General features: G+C 45.2%; 1 protein-coding gene across 1 annotated transcript in view; it reads right to left on the bottom strand.

Moving 5' to 3' along the window:
• Nucleotides 1-1,580: 1,580 nt before the first annotated feature.
• The window catches only part of polr1c (RNA polymerase I and III subunit C), a 30,635-nt gene continuing 13,222 nt past the window's right edge, over nt 1,581-18,993 (bottom strand). Inside the window, exons 5-9 of the mRNA XM_078212167.1 lie at nt 10,006-10,125; nt 9,661-9,813; nt 4,434-4,583; nt 2,988-3,104; nt 1,581-1,968 (exon numbers count right to left, since the gene is read on the bottom strand). Of these exons, the coding sequence (XP_078068293.1) occupies nt 1,850-1,968; nt 2,988-3,104; nt 4,434-4,583; nt 9,661-9,813; nt 10,006-10,125 (659 nt within the window). The 3' untranslated portion in view covers nt 1,581-1,849. The remainder of the gene's footprint in view (nt 1,969-2,987; nt 3,105-4,433; nt 4,584-9,660; nt 9,814-10,005; nt 10,126-18,993) is intronic.

The following is an 18,993-nucleotide window of genomic DNA, read 5'->3' as shown; positions in this document are numbered from 1 at the left end:
CCTCTCACTTTCAAACTACGTCCCCGAGTAATTGACCCTTCAATCCTGGGAAAAAGATTCTGATAATCCACTCTATCCAAGTCTGTCATAATCTTGTAAACCTCTATCAAGTTCCCCCTCATCCTCTGACGCTCCAATGAAAACAATCCAAGTTTGTTCAACCTTTCTTCATAGTCCATTTCTCCAAAGCAGGCAACATCTTGGTAAATCTCTTCTGCACCCTTTCCAGTGTATCAATATCCTTCCAGTAGTGTGGCGACCAGAACTGTATGCAATACTCCAAATGCGGCCTAACCAAAGCTGCAACATGATTTTCCAATTCCTACACTCAAAGACCTGACCAATAAAGGCCAGCATGCCATATGCCTTCTTGACCACCTTGTCCACCTGAGTTGCCACCTTCAGGGAACTGAGGATCTGCAGCCTAGATCCCTCTGTATGCTAATATTTCGAAGGGCTCGATCAGAAATTGTATAATTTCTTTCTGCAGTAGACCTTTCAAATTGCATCACCTCACATTTGTCCGAGTTAAATTCCATCTGCCATCTTTCGGCCCAGGTCTCCAGCCGATCTATATCCTGAGAAATAGTCACATGCCTGCTAATGAGTTTTAAACAGCATCTAAATGGAGGGACAGGAGGATGAGAGCCCAAGAACACAGGGCCAATGGTGGAACAATTAAAATTGGGATAAGTATGAGTCCAGAATTGGAGATGTGTAGAGATCTTGGAGGATTGTAGGGCTGCATGACAGTATAGAGATAGGGAGAAGCGATGCCATAGAAGGATTTGAAAACAAGAATGAGAATTTTTAAATTAAGGCAGTGCTTTAACTGGGACCAATGTTAGTCAGCCAGCACAGGTATGTTGGGTGAATAGGACTTGGTGCAAGGAAGAACATGGACAGCAGAGCTTTGGATGGGCTCAAGTTCATGGAGCGTGAAGATGGGAGGTCAGCTCGGAGTTATGTCTAGAGGAATGAAGGGAGAGATGAAGGTTTCAGCAACATGAGCTGATGCAGGGGCAGATTCAAGTGATGCTTCTGAGATGGAAAAGGACAGTCTTACTGACGATGCAGTAATGTGCTCTGAAGTTCATCTCAGTTTCAAACATGACACCATGGTTCAAACAGTTAGGTTCAGCTTCTGACAGCCAGGGGAACAGATGGAGATGGTGACAGGGGTCAAAGACAATGGTTTTGGTCTTCGGGATATTTTGTTGGAGAAAATTCTTGCTCTGTATCGGATGTCAGATAAGCAGTGACACTGAAGAGGTCAAGGGAAGTGGTGCTTGAGGTAGAACGAAATGTCAGTGTGCATGTGGAATCTGAGATGTTTTAGGATGATGCCACCATGGGGCAGCATGTAGATGTGATTAGGGGATCAAGATAGCTTTCTGGGAGACACCAAAATTATTAGAGAGCTTGTGGAAATAGAATCCTTTGCAGATGATTCTCTGGTTAAGACTGTATAGATAAGATTCCTGCATTACATCAATCACCTTGCAACAATGACATTGACGTACTTTTATCTCACAGTAGCAAACTAGTTTTGCACCAAGATGATCAAAAGATTATGACTGATGTGTTAATCATTTAATATTGTAACATAAATACACACCTCATGAGGATAAGTACTTGGAAGAAATTAAGATGCATCAACAGAAGGTCACTAATCATTGGTACCTTATACAAGTGTCAATCCTCAACAGCACTGGGGGGTCAGGAAGATGAAATTCGCCAATGCTGCTGTAATATAATTAGATACAGACCGTGATCACGCTGCCACTTCTACCCAAGCAAATCACTCCTCAAAGTGTCCTCAGCCCAGACTCAACTGGACCTGTGAAGTTTAGTCCATCTGCACTGCATCCAGTTCGTTCAAAAATCGTCTGCATTTTGTCATCAATACTTTCAAGGCTTCAGACACCAACACTTCTGGGAGAAGAATTCCTGTCGATTCTACAGAAACTTTAAAGATAACAAAGCTTAGTGAACAGTAATCTTACTCCATCTTCAGCAGGTCTGACACAATTGTTTTTTTAAAAAAATGAGATTATTCCTCTCCTCCTGAAGGCACTTAGCCTTGTTGAATTTTGGCTGCTTTCTTGCACCTTGTCCAATCTTTTGCGTGATTCAGTTGTGCATGTGGGAGGAACGGCCTCCAGTCAAGATCCTTCACATCCAAACCCAACATACTAAACACCTTCTGCTAGGGGTTCACTAGATCACCCTACCTCTGACAAAGATGTTGGTCACCTGCCCCTTTATCTCTATGGCTTGGTTAAGCACTCCAGTCAAGCAGCTTGAGACATTTTACCATTTTAAAGGCATATGGTTAACAACTAATAAGTGTAGGAATTCCAGCTGACTTTTCCATTTCTTACTTAATAAGTCAAGACGAAAACCAGGTTTCCAATCTCTATTGTTAGCTTAACTTTTTTCTGACACAGGGTCTGAATGCTTCCTGTGTCAGAAAAGAGTGGCAGCCCTGTTATTTGAAAGATGTACAACAGCAGCACTCTGATCCACCTCTTGCTGACCATACTATCTGGGATGTCCAGTCACTTCCTGCAGTCCACAGACTCTCACTACCCATTGCTGAAAGCTGACACGTTGAATACCTTGTTAAACCTTATGTGCTGCCCGATTTTCTTTTGCACTGCAGGTCTTTAGTCCAGTACATTCAGCCAGGTTGTAGAAATGTATAACTCACAGATCAAATCCAGTCCCACCAATAAATGTAGCCCACACATGCAACTGAACTGACTCCCTGCAAGGTTCAGTACCTCTGGGAATGGATGAAAGATGCTCTCAAGATGGTGGTGGTGTGCGGTAGAATGAAACTTAAATTACAAAATGTCAGTAATAAAAATAATCAAACAAATCGTCTGTAGTTATCTTCACCCGCAAACTGATCAATCGATATACCCAAAAGAACATATTTTGCCAAGCTAATCTATCATAATCCACCAACAGTCTTCACTTACAGATGTAATAATCTCGAACTCTGCCAAGACGGACCAAGTTCTTCAGGTCATCATGGCGGAAAATCTCACGACTGCAAGTGTCCAAGCGAGAATTCACAACTGTTGCAAATTTTCTCCCTGAGGGAAAAGGAAGAATTGACCATCATCTCCAATCAATGCTGCATACCAGTCCAATACCGGAGACCATCTAGCTTGACTACTTCAAAATCTATCATGTGCAGATTAAGAGTGTGGCAGATGGAAAACGGCATCAATATGAAGCTGATAAAAACTGGATTTCCCTTATTCTGTCCTTTGGAGGTACACAGCTTATCCTGTGTGTAGGGAAGCTAAAGTCATCATGCTTGGCAAGACCAGGATTTCACTTCAGTGCAGAATAATACTCTGCAAAATGAACCAACTGAGCCATTGCCTGTTTGAATCTCAGACATTAGAATGAATTGACAGTACAGAAACAGACCATTCAACTCAATGTGTCTGTATGAATGCTTTTGCTCAGCACAAGACTCCGCCCATGCTAAATAAAATCAGGAAATGTCAAGGACTCAGCAGGTCTGGAAGCATCTGTGAAGACAGGAAGAGAATGAGTATTTTAGGTCTATGACCCTCCCTTCAGTTTATTATATCTTCATATCCTTCTTTCTTTCTCTTTCATACATTTCTCAAGCTTTCACTGAAATGTATCTCTGTGATTTGTCTCAACTACTCCTATCATAGAATCCCTACAGTGCAGAAGGAGGCCATTCAGCCCATTGAGGCTGCACCAACCACAATCCCACCCAGGTCTTATGCCCATAACCCCACATATTTACACTACTAATCCCCCGACACGAAGGTCAATTTAGCATGGCCAATCAACCTAACCCGCAAAATTTGGATGGTGGGAGAAAACTGGAGCACCCAGAAGAAACCCATGCACACAGGGAGAATGTGCAAACTCCACACAGACAGTGACCCGAGGCCGGAATTGAACCCAGGTCCTTGGCGCTGTGAGGCAGCAGTGCTAACCACTGCACCACCATGTCTCCCACTGTGGTAGCACATTTCACAATTTAACCATTCTTTCAGTAAGGACAAGTGACTTGTAACACTCCGAACCCCCTATTTTCCATGGGTTCACTTTTTAATTGTCAAATTTGTAATATATCAATGTATACATGTAGACCATAAATTGTACCACATGAGCTAAGTGGAGAATCACCAGATGTCACTGCAGCCAAACTATCCCACTTAATGCTCTAAAATAAGTGGGGTCCTTTGCAGATCACATCATTGATGCAACACTGAAGACGACCATTTGGCTCCTCAATTCTATGCTGACTCTTTGGAAGGGTTGCTGTCCAATTTGTTCCATAACCAATCTTCCCATAACCTTCTCTGATCTGAAGTGCTCTAGAAACCATCCTACAATTACAGCTTTCATACACAGCAACAGAATAGACTGACCGTTCACTGTCTGAACCTCAATGACACCAGGAGAGAAGCAGCACTTCAATTTGTCTGCCAGATCCCCTTCCACAGGACTGAGCAGAGTTATATCAGGGAGAAGTCGGTAACTTGCCGTGGCAACAGGAGAAAATTTGGCATGGTCTTTACCTGAGGGGAATGGGGAATACAAAAGAAAATAGATTTATGTAGCACATTACAGTTCATAGACAGAGGTTTGTCCTGACTAGTTCGATTTATTAACGGCTATCATACATTTATGGCTTCCAGAAAGTGGAAATGTTTTCTCTAAGTAACTCTTATTAAACCCCCTTCATAATTTTTAAGATCTTGATTAAGTCACTTATTGGCCTGGTCAGTCTTCATAATGTGGAGATGCCGGCGTTGGACTGGGGTAAACACAGTAAGAAGTCTCACAAGACTAGGTTAAAGTCCAACAGGTTTATGTGTAGCAAACGCCACTAGCTTTCGGAGCGCTGTTCCTTCGTCAGGTGGGTGGGAGTTCTGATCACAAACAGGGCATACAAAGACACAGACTCAATTTACACGAATAATTTACAGCTAATCAAGTCTTAAAGGTACAGACAATGCGAGTGGAGAGAGCATTAAGCACAGGTTAAAGAGATGTGTATTGTTTCCAGACAGGAAAGTTAGTGAGATTTTGCAAGTCCAGGCAAGTCGTGGGGGTTACAGATAGTGTGACACGAACCCAAGATCCTGGTTGAGGCCGTCCTCATGTGTGTGGAACTTGGTTATCAGCCTCTGCTCAGCGACTCTGCGCTGTCATGTGTCGTGAAGGCCGCCTTGGAGAACGCTTACCTGAAGATCAGAGGCCGAATGCCCGTGACCGCTGAAGTGCTCCCCCACAGGAAGAGAACAAACAGTCTTGCCTGGTGATTGTCGAGCGGTGTTCATTCACCCGTTGTCGTAGCGTCTGCATGGTTTCCCCAATGTACCATGCCTCGGGACATCCTTTCCTGCAGCGTATCAGGTAGACAATGTTGGCCGAGTTGCAAGAGTATGCACCGTGTACCTGGTGGATGGTGTTCTCACGTGAGATGATGGCATCCATTTCAATGATCCGGCACGTCTTGCAGAGGTTGCTGTGGCAGGGTTGTGTGGTGTCATGGTCACTGTTCTCCTGAAGGCTGGGTAGTTTGCTGCGGACAATGGTCTGTTTGAGGTTGTGCGGTTGTTTGAAGGCAAGAAGTGGGGGTGTGGGGATGGCCTTGGCGAGATGTTCATCTTCATCAATGACATGTTGAAGGCTCCGGAGGAGATGTCGTAGCCTCTCCGCTCCGGGGAAGTACTGGACGACGAAGGGTACTCTGTCCACCGTGTCCCGTGTTTGTCTTCTGAGGAGGTTGGTGAGGTTTTTGACTGTGGCGCGTCGGAACTGTCGATCGATGAGTCGAGCGTCATATCCTGTTCTTATGAGGGCATCTTTCAGCGTCTGGAGGTGCCTGTTGCGATCCTCCTCATCTGAGCAGATCCTGTGTATACGGAGGGCTTGTCCGTAGGGGATGGCTTCTTTAACGTGTTTAGGGTGAAAGCTGGAGAAGTGGAGCATTGTGAGGTTATCTGTGGGTTTGCAGTACAGTGAGGTGCTGAGGTGACCGTCCTTGATGGAGATGCGTGTCCAAGAATGTAACCGATTCCGGAGAGTAGTCCATGGTGAGTCTGATGGTGGGATGGAACTTGTTGATGTCATCATATAGTTGTTTCAGTGATTGTTCACCATGAGTCCAAAGGAAGAAACTGGAGGGTTGCATCCCCCGGCAGGTGGACAAACCCAGGGGACGGTGCCCTTATGCTTCAGTGTTTATTTTTTTTTTTGTTGTGTATAGTTGTAGTGTTGTGTTAATGTTTGTAGATTTGTAGATTATGATTTGTAAATGGAGGTGTATTTTGAGGGCAATGCCCTGGAAAACTGTAATTGATGATGAACCCTTCCGAAATGGAAGGTAGTAATTGATAAATGGATGGTGTAAGCCATCGGTAATGTATTTTTCAGATTTGTTCTTTGTTCATTTGTAATTGTTTTGTAATATCGTGTTTGTACTAACCAATGGAAAATCTTTGCATTGTTTGTGGCCTGGGGGGTATCTCTCCCCCCCCCCCCCCCCCCCCCCTGGATAGAGTGACCCCCGGGGGGTGTGACATCCAGTTGGGGAAAGTGTCCGGGGCACCCAGAGGGGTAACACCGGGGGGGTTTTGTTCTCCGGGAGAAAAATTGGGAAGGCAGGCCGAATTGAGTATCCCGGAGAGCTTTTCCCACCGCCCCAGCCGAAAATCCGGAAGGCAGTCCGGATTGAGTAGGTTCGGGGTGGTTTTCCTGTCCCCCCGCCTCCAGTTGAACATCCGTCAGGTGGAACCCCCGGACCTGAGTACCTCTGGAGGGTTGCATCCCCCGGCAGGGGAAAAACCCGGGAGGCGGTGCCCTGGAGGGCGGCGGATATGCTGCAATGTTTATTCTTGTTGTGTTGTACTAATGTTTGTCACTTTGTAGATTATGATTTGTAATTGGAGGTGTATTGAGAGGGCAATGCCCTGGAAAACTATGACCGTTAGTGAACCCTTCCGAAATAGAAGATAGTAACTGATAAATGGATGGCGTTAGCCATTGGTAATGTATTTTTTGTGTATTTGTAATTGCTTTGTATTAACGTATTTGTGATAAATAAAAAGAAACCAAAGGAAGAAAATGTCATCGATGTATCGAGTGTATAGCATCGGCTGAAGGTCCTGTGCGGTGAAGAAGTCTTGTTCGAACCTGTGCATGAAGATGTTGGCATATTGAGGTGCGAATTTGGTCCCCATGGCTGTTCCGTGTGTCTGGATGAAGAACTGGTTGTTGAAGGTGAAGATATTGTGGTCCAGGATGAAGCGGATGAGTTGTAAAATTGCATCTGGAAACTGGTAGCTGTCGGCGTCAAGTACTGAGGCAGTTGCGGCAACCCTGCCACAGCAACCTCTGCAAGACGTGCCAGATCATCTCACGTGAGAACACCATCCACTAGGTACACGGTACATACACTTGCAACTCGGCTAACGTTGTCTACCTGATACGCTGCAGGAAAGGATGTCCCGAGGCATGGTACATTGGGGAGACCATGCAGTCGCTACGACAACGGATGAATGAACACCGCTCGACAATCACCAGGCAAGACTGTTCTCTTCCTGTTGGGGAACACTTCAGCGGTCACGGGCACTCAGCCTCTGAAGTTCAGGTAAGCGTTCTCCAAGGCGGCCTTCACGACACACGACAGCGCAGAGTCGCTGAGCAGAGACTGATAGCCACGTTCCGCACACACGAGGACGGCCTAAACCGGGATGTTGGGTTCATGTCACACTATCTGTAACCCCCACAACTTGCCTGGACTCGCAAAATCTCACTAACTTTCGTGTCTGGAAACAATACACATCTCTTTAACCTGTGCTTAATGCTCTCTCCACTCGCATTGTCTGTACCTTTAAGACTTGATTAGCTGTAAAGACTCATATTCCAATCATTATTCATGTAAATTGAGTTTGTGTCTTTGTATGCCCTGTTTGTGATCAGAACTCCCACCCACCTGATGAAGGAACAGCCAGTTCCGAAGCTAGCGGCGTTTGCTACAAATAAACCTGTTGGACTCTAACCTGGTCTTGTGAGACTTCTTACAGCCTTCATAACACAGGGGTTGATAGCCTTCTGATACCTGTCACTTGGCTGTTTTATTCTGCATAAATTCATAGAAATTTAAAGTATGAAAAGTCTTGTGATCCATTGTGTCCTTATCAGTCGACAAGCAGTAACCCAGCCTGATCCCATGTTCTGACCTTTGGTCCATAATCTTGCAGATTACAGCATTTGAACATTTTATGAAATACTTTTTATTGCTGAGATAAAAAAAGGAGACATGCTGGTGAAGCTTCTCATCTTGCATTCATCAGGATAGATTCACAAGAATACCAAATGGGGACAACCATTGCTTGGGTTCATTATCCGTGGCAATGCCATGATCAAGCCTGTCTGGCTTGAATTGAAACAAAATGTGCATTCTCCAGAGCAGTGCCTCTATCAATCGGGGTCCACTTGCCAATCAATCAGCACCCTCTTTTCATGCAGTACATATTGTTGTTCCCTCTGAGATTTGATTTTCTTAGAATCTGTCCTGAAGAGTGCATGACAAAAAGTTTTGACAGCATGTCTCTTCTTTTCCCACCAATATTCAAACTCTGCACTACCAAATGAACATTTTAAAAATTCATTCGTGTGACATGGGCATCGCTGACTGGCCCGAATTTATTGCCCATCCCTAGTTGCCCGAGGGCAGTTGCGAGTCAACCACATTGCTGTAGCTCTGGAGTCACATGTAGGCCAGACCAGGTAAGGATGGCAGATTTCTTTACCTAAAAGGACATTAGTGAACCAGATGGGTTTTTCCGACAATCGACAATGGTTTTATGGTCATCAGCAGATTCTTAATTCCAGATATATTTTATTGAATTCAAATTCCACCATCTGCCGTGGCAGGATTTGAACCTGGGTCCCCAGAACATTAGCTGAGTTTCTGAATTGATAGTCTAACAATAATACCACTTGGCCATTGCCTCCCCATAAAATATATAAAAGTATTTTAAAAATTAAGGATTTCCTCCTCTTCCACCCTTTCAGGCAGTGGGTTCCAGATCCCACAACACTCTGGGGGGATTGAAAAAATTACTTCCAATCCCCTCTAAACCTTATGCCTGTTACCTTAAATCTATGCCCCAGGTTATGGACTGTTCAATCAAGAATAGGGCCTTATTAACTCTATCCAGACCCCTCAATTTTATACACTAAATTAGATCTCCCCTCAGGGTCCTTTCTTCCAAAGAAAACAATCCAATCTTATCAAATCTTTCCCCAGAACTCAAATGTTTCAGTTCAAACAGCATCCTCATAAATCTCTTCTGTAACTTCTCTAGTGAAATTGCATCTTGCCTATAGTGCGGTGATTGTACACTACACCCCAGCTGTGACCTACCCAGCATCTTATACAGATACATTTTATTTGGGCCTGGATGTTAAACCCCTTGGTACTTCCTCTCTCACCATGTTAATTTCATCTAATATTTCACACTGGTCTGCAATGTCTTCAACTTCCCTCTCTTTTAAGACACAAAGTATTCACAAAGTATTCTGAACAGACCTTTGCATTTGTACTTCCACCATCCCGCCCCCACAATCCTCCCATCTTACCGATTCCTTTCACACAGTGCATCACGACATCAATCTCCTGTCCTGGGCGGAGCTGAGCTATCAGGATATCATCGTGTACAGGACGGATGTCAACCTGCCCAAAGAGATCAGCCTGGTTCCCAATTGGTACCCACTTCATATGCTTGGAATAGACTGGAAGGATCAACAGAAGAATTCAGGACTGTTCTGTAACTGTGGTATGATATAGGGGCATGCCATTCATTCAAGCAACATTTGATGAATATTGCAATAGTCCCAATCAAGTCCCCTTTAGATTTTGTATTTAAATACATCAAGATACATCCTGCATCCAAACAGTGCAAGCCTGAAATGCAAACCATTTACCTTTATGGTTAACATATAGTTCTTCAGGGTCTGAGGAATCTTTCTGTGCTTTTGGATTTCTTGTACACTTCACTTTAAGCTGAAACTGAAGAGTGTCGATTTCCGTGCCTTCTTCATCCCCTTTATGAATAAATAAAATACCAACACTTGTATAGATCCTTATCACAATAGGACATAAACGTGCTTCAATTTTGAAGTACAGTGATTGTCGATATGTAGCAGCAGTTTTGCACTAATCCCACAAACAGCAATGAAATAAATATCTAGTTAATCAACCTTAATGCTCCTTTGAAAACTGCTACAGAATCTTTAACGTTCAAACAGTTAGAGCCCGTTTAACATTTAATTTGAGAAATAGCATCTCCAGCAATGCAACGCTCACTCAGTTCTGATTTACAGAACAGTTTTAACCATATTTAACAAAAGCAAAGTGTGGGTGCACTTTATTTCTGTGTCACTGATAGTACATAAGAGTTAAAAGTCAGCTGCACTCTGGTTCAGCCTATTTTGAGAGCTGCCGAATAAATATGTTTGATCAGGTATCTGAGAAAAAGGCAAGGCCATTCAACTCAAACACAAACATTCTGCATATTTTATTTGATTGGCAAAACTTTTTGAATTTAAAAGTCACATTTGATTTTCTTTGCCACCTTTATGATTCTTTGAATTATTTTGCCGCCTGTTCTGTTAAAATCAAGTCTGTTTGAAGTCAGAGAGATTCCAAAGTAATTCAAACTACCGCATGAAGGTCAGTACTTTATAAGGGTTGGGCTATTTTAGATTTAGTATTATCTAATGAGAAAAAGTGAATTAATAACCTTTTTTAAAAGTTTATTTATTAGTCACAAGTAAGGCTGACATTAACACTGCAATGAAGTTACTGTGAAGGGGTGGCATGCTAGCAGTGGTTAGCACTGCTGCTTCACAGCGCCAGGGACCCTGGTTCAATTCCCGACTTGGGTCGCTGTCTGTGTGGAGTTTGCACATTCGCCTCGTGTCTGCGTGGGTTTCCTCCCACATTCTGAAAGACGTGCTGGTTAGGTGCATTGACCCGAACAGGTGCCGGACTGTGGCGACCAGGGAAATTTCACAGTAACTTCATTGCAGTGTTAATGTAAGCCTTACTTGTGACTAATAAATGAACTTTAATCCCCTAGTCGCCACACTTGGGCGTCTGGTCTGGTCAATGCACCCGTTGTTGTAGGAAATAGCGTCCACAGTAGGATAGAATATTAAATTAAGTTTGAAAGTCATACAGTTCATTTTGAAAGTAGAGTCTTAAATCTGAACAAAGGAAGCTATGAAGTTATGAGGTGCAAGTTGGTTATGGTGAATTGGGAAAACATACTACAAGATTTCACAATAAACAGGCCATGACTAGGATTTAAAGTATTACATTGTCTATAACAAATATACATGTCTCTAAGACACAAAACCCAAGATGTAGTTACCAAAAAAAGTTAAAGACTGTGTTAGATCAAAGGAAGTGACTTATAAGGTGACTTTGGGAGAGGAGGTGGCACAGTGGTATTGTCACTGGACAAGTAATCCAAAACCCAGGGTAATCCTCTGGGAGCCCTGGGTTTGAATCACACCACATCAGATGGTGGAATTTAACTCAATTTAAAAGAAAAATATCTGGAATTAAAAGTCTAGTGTTAACCACAAAACCATTGTTGTAAAAACCCAACTGGCTCACTAATGTCCTTTAGGGAAGAAAACCTGCCAACTGGTCTGGCCTACATGTGAATCCAGAGCTCCAGCAATGTGGTTGACTCTTAAATGCTCTCTGAAATGGTCTGGCAAGCCACTCAGCTGTATTCAACCACTACAAAGAAAACACAAAGGAATGAAACCAGACTGATTGCCCAGCATCAACCTAGGCATTGGAAACAACAGCGGCAAACTCCGTCCCTTTTTTCAAGGGTTTAAACTCTGAGGAAGTGGGAGTAGGCTGCAGGGGATTCTGACATCTTTGGACTGTGGGAGGAAACCGGAGCACCCGGCGGAAACCCACGCAGACACGAGGAGAATGTGCAAACTCCACACAGACAGTGACCCGAGCCGGGAATCGAACCCGGGACCCTGGAGCTGTGAAGCAGCAGTGCTAACCACTGTGCTACCGTGCCGCCCACCGTGCAGCCCAGCTCCCGAAGGAATTTCGGGAGCTGGGCTGGAAGCTGAGAGCCAAGACAAAACATGTGGTCATCTCTGGTACGTTACTGGTGCCACGTGATAGCGAGTTGAGGAACAGGGAGAGAGTGCAGTTAAACATGTGGTTGCAGGGATGGTGTAGGAGGGAGGGTTTCAGATACGTGGATAATTGGAACACATTCTGGGGAAGGTGGGACCTGTACAAACAGGACGGGGTGCACCTGAACCAGAGGGGCACCAATATCCTGGGAGGGAAATTTGCTACGGCTCTTCAGGGGGGTTTAAACTAATTTGTCAGGGGAGTGGGAAAAGGAGTTGTAGTCCGGAAGTCAGTGAGGGTGGTGAGGTATTGGGGAGGGTATCAAGGTCAAGGATGGGTACCGGTAGACAGGAAGGTGGGTTGAAATGTGTCTACTTCAATGCAAGGAGCATCCGGAACAAAGTAGGTGAACTTGGGGCGTGGACTGGTACTTGGGACTACGAGGTTGTGGCCATTACGGAGACGTGGGTAGAACAAGGACAGGAATGGTTGTTGGACGTTCCAGGGTATAGATGTTTCAGTAAGTGTAGGGAAGCTGGTAAAAGAGGTGGAGGAGTGGCATTGTTAATCAAGGATAGACTAACGGCTGCGGAAAGGCACTTCGAGGGGGATCTGCACACTGAGGTAATATGGGCTGAGGTTAGAAATAGGAAAGGAGCGGTCACGTTGTTAGGAGTTTACTTTAGGCCCCCAAATAGTAATAGAGATGTGGAGGAAGAAATTGCTAAGCAGATTATGGATATGTGTGGGGGTCACAGGGTAGTTGTCATGGGGGACTTTAACTTTCCAAATATTGATTGGAACCTTTGTAGGTCAAATAGTTCGGATGGGGCAGTTTTTGTGCAGTGTGTGCAGGAGGGTTTCCTGACTCAATATGTGGATAGGCCGACAAGAGGTGAGGCCACATTGGATTTGGTACTGGGAAATGAACCGGGCCAAGTGTTAGATTTGGTTGTGGGAGAGCACTTTGGAGATAGTGACCACAATTCGGTGTCTTTTGTTATTGCAATGGAGAGGGATAGGGCCGTACGGCAGGGCAAGGTTTACAATTGGGGGAGAGGTAATTATGATGCGATTAGGCAAGAATTAGGGGGCATAAGATGGGAACAGAAACTGTCAGGGAAAGGCACTAATGAAAAGTGGAACTTTTTCAAGGAACAAATACTGGGTGTCCTTGATAGGTATGTCCCTGTCAGGCAGGGAGGAAATGGCCGAGTGAGGGAACCATGGTTCACGAAAGAGGTGGAATGTCTTGTGAAAAGGAAGAGGGAAGCTTATGCAGGGATGAGGAAACAAGGTTCAGATGGCTCGATTGAGGGTTACAAGTTAGCAAGGAATGAGCTGAAAAAGGGGCTGAGGAGAGCTAGGAGGGGACATGAGAAGTCCTTGGCGGGTCGGATCAAGGAAAACCCCAAGGCTTTTTACTCTTATGTGAGGAATAAAAGAATGACCACGGTGAGGTTAGGGCCGGTCAAGGACAGTAGTGGGAACTTGTGTATGGAGTCAGTAAAGATAGGCGAGGTGATGAATGAATACTTTTCTTCAGTGTTCACCAAGGAGAGGGGCCATGTTTTTGAGGAAGAGAAGGCGTTACAGGCTAATAGGCTGGAGGAAATAGATGTTCGGAGGGAGGATGTCCTGGCAGTTTTGAATAAACTGAAGGTCGATAAGTCCCCTGGGCCTGATGAAATATATCCTAGGATTCTTTGGGAGGCAAGGGATGAGATTGCAGAGCCTTTGGCTTTGATCTTTGGGTCCTCACTGTCCACGGGGATGGTGCCAGCGGACTGGAGAGTGGCGAATGTTGTTCCTCTTTTTAAGAAAGGGAATAGAAATGACCCTGGTAATTATAGACCGGTTAGTCTTACTTCGGTGGTTGGTAAATTGATGGAAAAGGTCCTTAGGGATGGGATTTACGACCATTTAGAAAGATGCGGATTAATCCGGGATAGTCAGCACGGATTCGTGAAGGGCAAGTCGTGCCTCACAAATTTGATTGAATTTTTTGAGGTGGTAACTAAGTGTGTTGATGAAGGTAGGGCAGTTGATGTGGTGGTGGATGGAAAATTTTCGGATTGGAGGCAGGTTGCTAGCGGAGTGCCACAGGGATCAGTGCTTGGTCCTCTGCTCTTTGTGATTTTTATTAATGACTTAGAGGAGGGGGCTGAAGGGTGGATCAGTAAATTTGCTGATGACACCAAGATTGGTGGAGTAGTGGATGAGGTGGAGGGCTGCAAAGAGACATAGATAGGATGCAAAGCTGGGCTGAAAAATGGCAAATGGAGTTTAGCCCTGATAAATGTGAGGTGATTCATTTTGGTAGGACTACTTTAAATGTGGATTACAGGGTCAAAGGTAGGGTTCTGAATACTGTGGAGGAACAGAGAGATCTTGGGGTCCATATCCACAGATCTCTAAAGGTTGCCACTCAAGTGGATAGAGCTGTGAAGAAGGCCTATAGTGTGTTAGCTTTTATTAACAGGGGGTTGGAGTTTAAGAGCCGTGGGGTTATGCTGCAACTGTACAGGACCTTGGTGAGACCACATTTGGAATATTGTGTGCAGTTCTGGTCACCTCACTATAAGAAGGATGTGGAAGCGCTGGAAAGAGTGCAGAGGAGATTTACCAGGATGCTGCCTGGTTTGGAGGGTAGGTCATATGAGGAAAGGTTGAGGGAGCTAGGGCTGTTCTCTCTGGAGCGGAGGAGGCTGAGGGGAGACTTAATAGAGGTGTATAAAATGATGAAGGGGATAGATAGAGTGAACGTTCAAAGACTATTTCCTCGGGTGGATGGAGCTATTACAAGGGGGCATAACTATAGGGTTCGTGGTGGGAGATATAGGAAGGATATCAGAGGTAGGTTCTTTACGCAGAGAGTGGTTGGGGTATGGAATGGACTGCCTGCAGTGATGGTGGAGTCAGACACTTTAGGAACATTTAAGCGGTTATTGGATAGGCACATGGAGCACACCAGGATGATAGGGAGTGGGATAGCTTGATCTTGGTTTCAGATAAAGCTCGGCACAACATCGTGGGCCGAAGGGCCTGTTCTGTGCTGTACTGTTTTATGTTCTGTCAACCCTGCAAAGTTCTCCTTACTAACATCTGGGGACATGGGTCAAATTGGGAAAGCTGTCTCAGACTAGTTGAGTAAAAGCCCGACAGTCATACTCACAGAATCATACCTTACAGATAATTTCCCAGTCACCATCCAACAATCACCATTCCTTGGTATTTTCTGTCTCACCAACAGGACAGAGCCAGGAGAGGTGGCGGCACAGTGGTTTTACAGCAAGGAGGGAGTTGCCCTGGAAGACTGCAATACCAACTCTGGACCCCGTGGAGTCTCAAGTCAAACAGAGGCATGGAATCCTCCTGAGGATTACCATGTAACCTTCTCCTTCAGTTGAAGGATCAGCCCCCCTCTATGTTGAATACCACTTGTTTCTATAGCGATCAAGGGATATGGGGGAGAAGGCAGGATCAGGGTATTGATTTTGATGATCAGCTACAATCAAAACGAAAGATGGAGTAGGCTCGAAGGGCCAAATGGCCTATTCCTGCTTCTATTTCCTATGTTTCTATGGACAAAGTACTAAGCGTGGCATGGGTGCAGAACGTACTCCGGGTGGGGGACTTCAATTCCATCATGAAGATTGGCTCAGTAGTTACCACCACAGACGGAGCTGACCAGGTCCTAAAGGACAAAACTGTTAGATAGGGGGTTCTTTCATGTGTACCTGAGAGGGAGGATGAGAACCTTAGTTTAATATTTCACTGTAAAACTCCACTGGAGTATCAATCTAGATTTTTGTGCAGAGGAACCTTGAACCCACAATCTTATGAATCAGAGACAAAGGTACTACCAATTGGACCACCGCTGACAACTCCTCATCTTCACCAACCTGCCTGCCGCAAATACATCTGTCCATGACAGTACTGGTAGGAGTGACCACTACACAGTTCTTGTGGGGACAAAGTTCTGCCTTCACACTGAGGATACCCTCCATTGTGTTGTGTGGCACTATCACTGTGCTAACTGGGATAGACTTCGAACATTTCTAACAACTCAAGACTGGGTATCCAATAGACATTGTGGGCCATCAGCAGCAGCAGGACTGTATTCAACCACAATCTGTATGCAATCTTGTAGCCCAGCATAACCCCCACTCTACCCATTACCACCAAGCCAGGGGATCAACCTTGGTTCAAAGATGATTTGGGCACATCAGGAGCAACACCAAGCATGCCTAAAAATTAGGTGTCAACCTGGTGAAACTACAACACAGGATTACTTCTGTGCCAAATAGCAGAAGCAGCAAGTAATAGACAAAGCAAAACAATCCCAGAACCAACAGATCAGACCTAGGCTCTATAATCCTGCCACATCCAGTCATGAATGTCAGAGTCATAGTCAGAGAGTCATAGTCATGGAGGTTCACATCATGGAAACAGGCCCTTCAGCCCAACTTGTCCATGCCGCCCAGTTTTTAACCATTAAGCTAGTCCCAATTGTCCACGTTTGGCCCATATCCCTGTACCAATCTTACCCATGTAACTGTCTAAATGCTTTTTAAAAGACAAAATTGTATCTGCCTCTACTAGTACCTCTAGCAGCTTGTTCCAGACACTCACCACCCTCTGTGTGAAAAAACTGCTCTTCTGGACCCTTTTGTATCTCTCCCCTTAAACTTATGTCCTTTAGTTCTAGACTCCCCTACCTGGTGCTGGACAATAATTCACTGGAGAAGGCTCCAAAAACATTACCATCCTCAATGATGGATGAGCCCAGCATATCTGTGCAAAAGATAAGGTTGAAGCATTTGCAACAATCTGCAGTCAGAAGTGCTGAGTGGATGGTCCATCTCGGCCTCCTCCCAGCATCGCAGATGTCAATCTCCAACTGATTTGATTCAGTCCACGTGATAAGAAGAAATGGCTGAAGGCACTGGATGCTGCAAAGACAATGAACCCTGACAACATTCCGACAATAGTCCTGAAATCATAGAAATCATAGAAACCCTACAGTGCAGAAGGAGGCCATTCGGCCCATCGAGTCTGCACCAACCACAATCCCACCCAGGCCCTATCCCCACATATTTACCCACTAATCCCTCTAACCTACGCATCTCAGGACACTAAGGGGCAATTTTTAACCTGGCCAATCAACCTAACCCGCACATCTTTGGACTGTGGGAGGAAACCGGAGCACCCGGAGGAAACCCACGCAGACATGAGGAGAATGTGCAAACTCCACACAGACAGTGACCCGAGCCGGGAATCGAACCCGGGACCCTGGAGCTGTGAAGCAGCAGTGCTAACCACTGTGCTACCGTGCCGCCCACGGTAGCACAGTGGTTAGCGCAAGTGGTTAGCACAAGTGGAAGACTTGTTCTCCAGAACTTGCCACACCCCCTAGGCTAGCTGTTCCAGTAGTTACAACACTGGATCTACCCGGCAATGTGGAAAATAACCTAGGTATGACCTGTAAGTAAGAAACACAACAAATCCAATACAGCCAATTATCACCCCCAACAGTCTACTCTCGATCAAAGAGATGAAACTCCACTGATTGGAGCCATACCTTGCACAAAGGAAGATAGTTGTCGAGGTTGGAGGTCGAACATCTCAGCTCCAGGACATCACTGCATGAGTTCCTCAGAGTAGTATCCTAAGCCCAATAATTTTCATCAATGCCCTTCCAACCATCGTAAGATCAGAAGTGGGGATGTTCGCAGATAATTGCACAATATTCAGCACCAGTCGTGACCCCTCAGATATTGAAGCAGTTCATGTCCAAATGCAGCACGACCTGGACAACATCCAGGCCTGGGCTGACAAGTAACATTTGTGCCACACAAGTGCCAGGCATTGACCATTTCCAACAAGAGAGGATCTAACCATCACCCCTTGACATTCAATGGCATTAACATAATTGAATCCTCCACTATCAACATCCTGGGAGGGTGGGGGGTGGTTACCATTGGCCTGAAACTGAGCTAGCCATCTAAATACTGTGGCCCATTTACCTCACCTATGTCTCGTTGTAGTTGTAGCCGCCTTACGTAGAAACATAGAAAACTACAGCACAAAACAGGCCCTTCGGCCCCACAAGTTGTGCCGAACATATCCCTACCTTTTAGGCCTACCTATAACCCTCCATCCTATTAAGTTCCATGTACTCATCCAGGAGTCTCTTAAAAGACCCTATTGAGTTTGCCTCCACCACCACTGACGGCAGCCGATTCCACTCGCCCACCACCCTCTGAGTGAAAAACCTCCCCCTAACATTTCCCCTGTACCTACACCCCAGCACCTTAAACCTGTGTCCTCTCGTAGCAGCCATTTCCACCCTGGGAAAAGGCCTCTGAGAGTCCACCCGATCTATGCCTCTCAACATCTTATATACCTCTATTAGGTCTCCTCTCATCCTACGTCTCTCCAAGGAGAAAAGACCGAAGTCCCTCAGCCTATCCTCATAAGGCATGCCATTCAATCCAGACAACATCCTTGTAAATCTTCTCTGCACCCTTTCAATCTTTTCCACATCCTTCCTGTAATGAGGCGACCAGAACTGAGCACAGTACTCCAAGTGGGGTCTGACGAGGGTCTTATATAGCTGCATCATTATCCCCGGACTCCTAAACTCAATCCCTCGATTGATAAAGGCCAGCACACCATACGCGTTCTTAGCCACATCCTCCACCTGCGGGGCCGATTTTAGAGTCCTATGGACCCGGACCCCAAGGTCCTTCTGATCCTCTACCGTACTAAGAGTCTTTCCCTTTAGATTG

Source organism: Mustelus asterias, chromosome 5, assembly GCF_964213995.1.
Source record: "Mustelus asterias chromosome 5, sMusAst1.hap1.1, whole genome shotgun sequence".
Classification (NCBI taxonomy): domain Eukaryota; kingdom Metazoa; phylum Chordata; class Chondrichthyes; order Carcharhiniformes; family Triakidae; genus Mustelus; species Mustelus asterias.
This window is presented reverse-complemented; position numbering and strand designations above follow the sequence as displayed.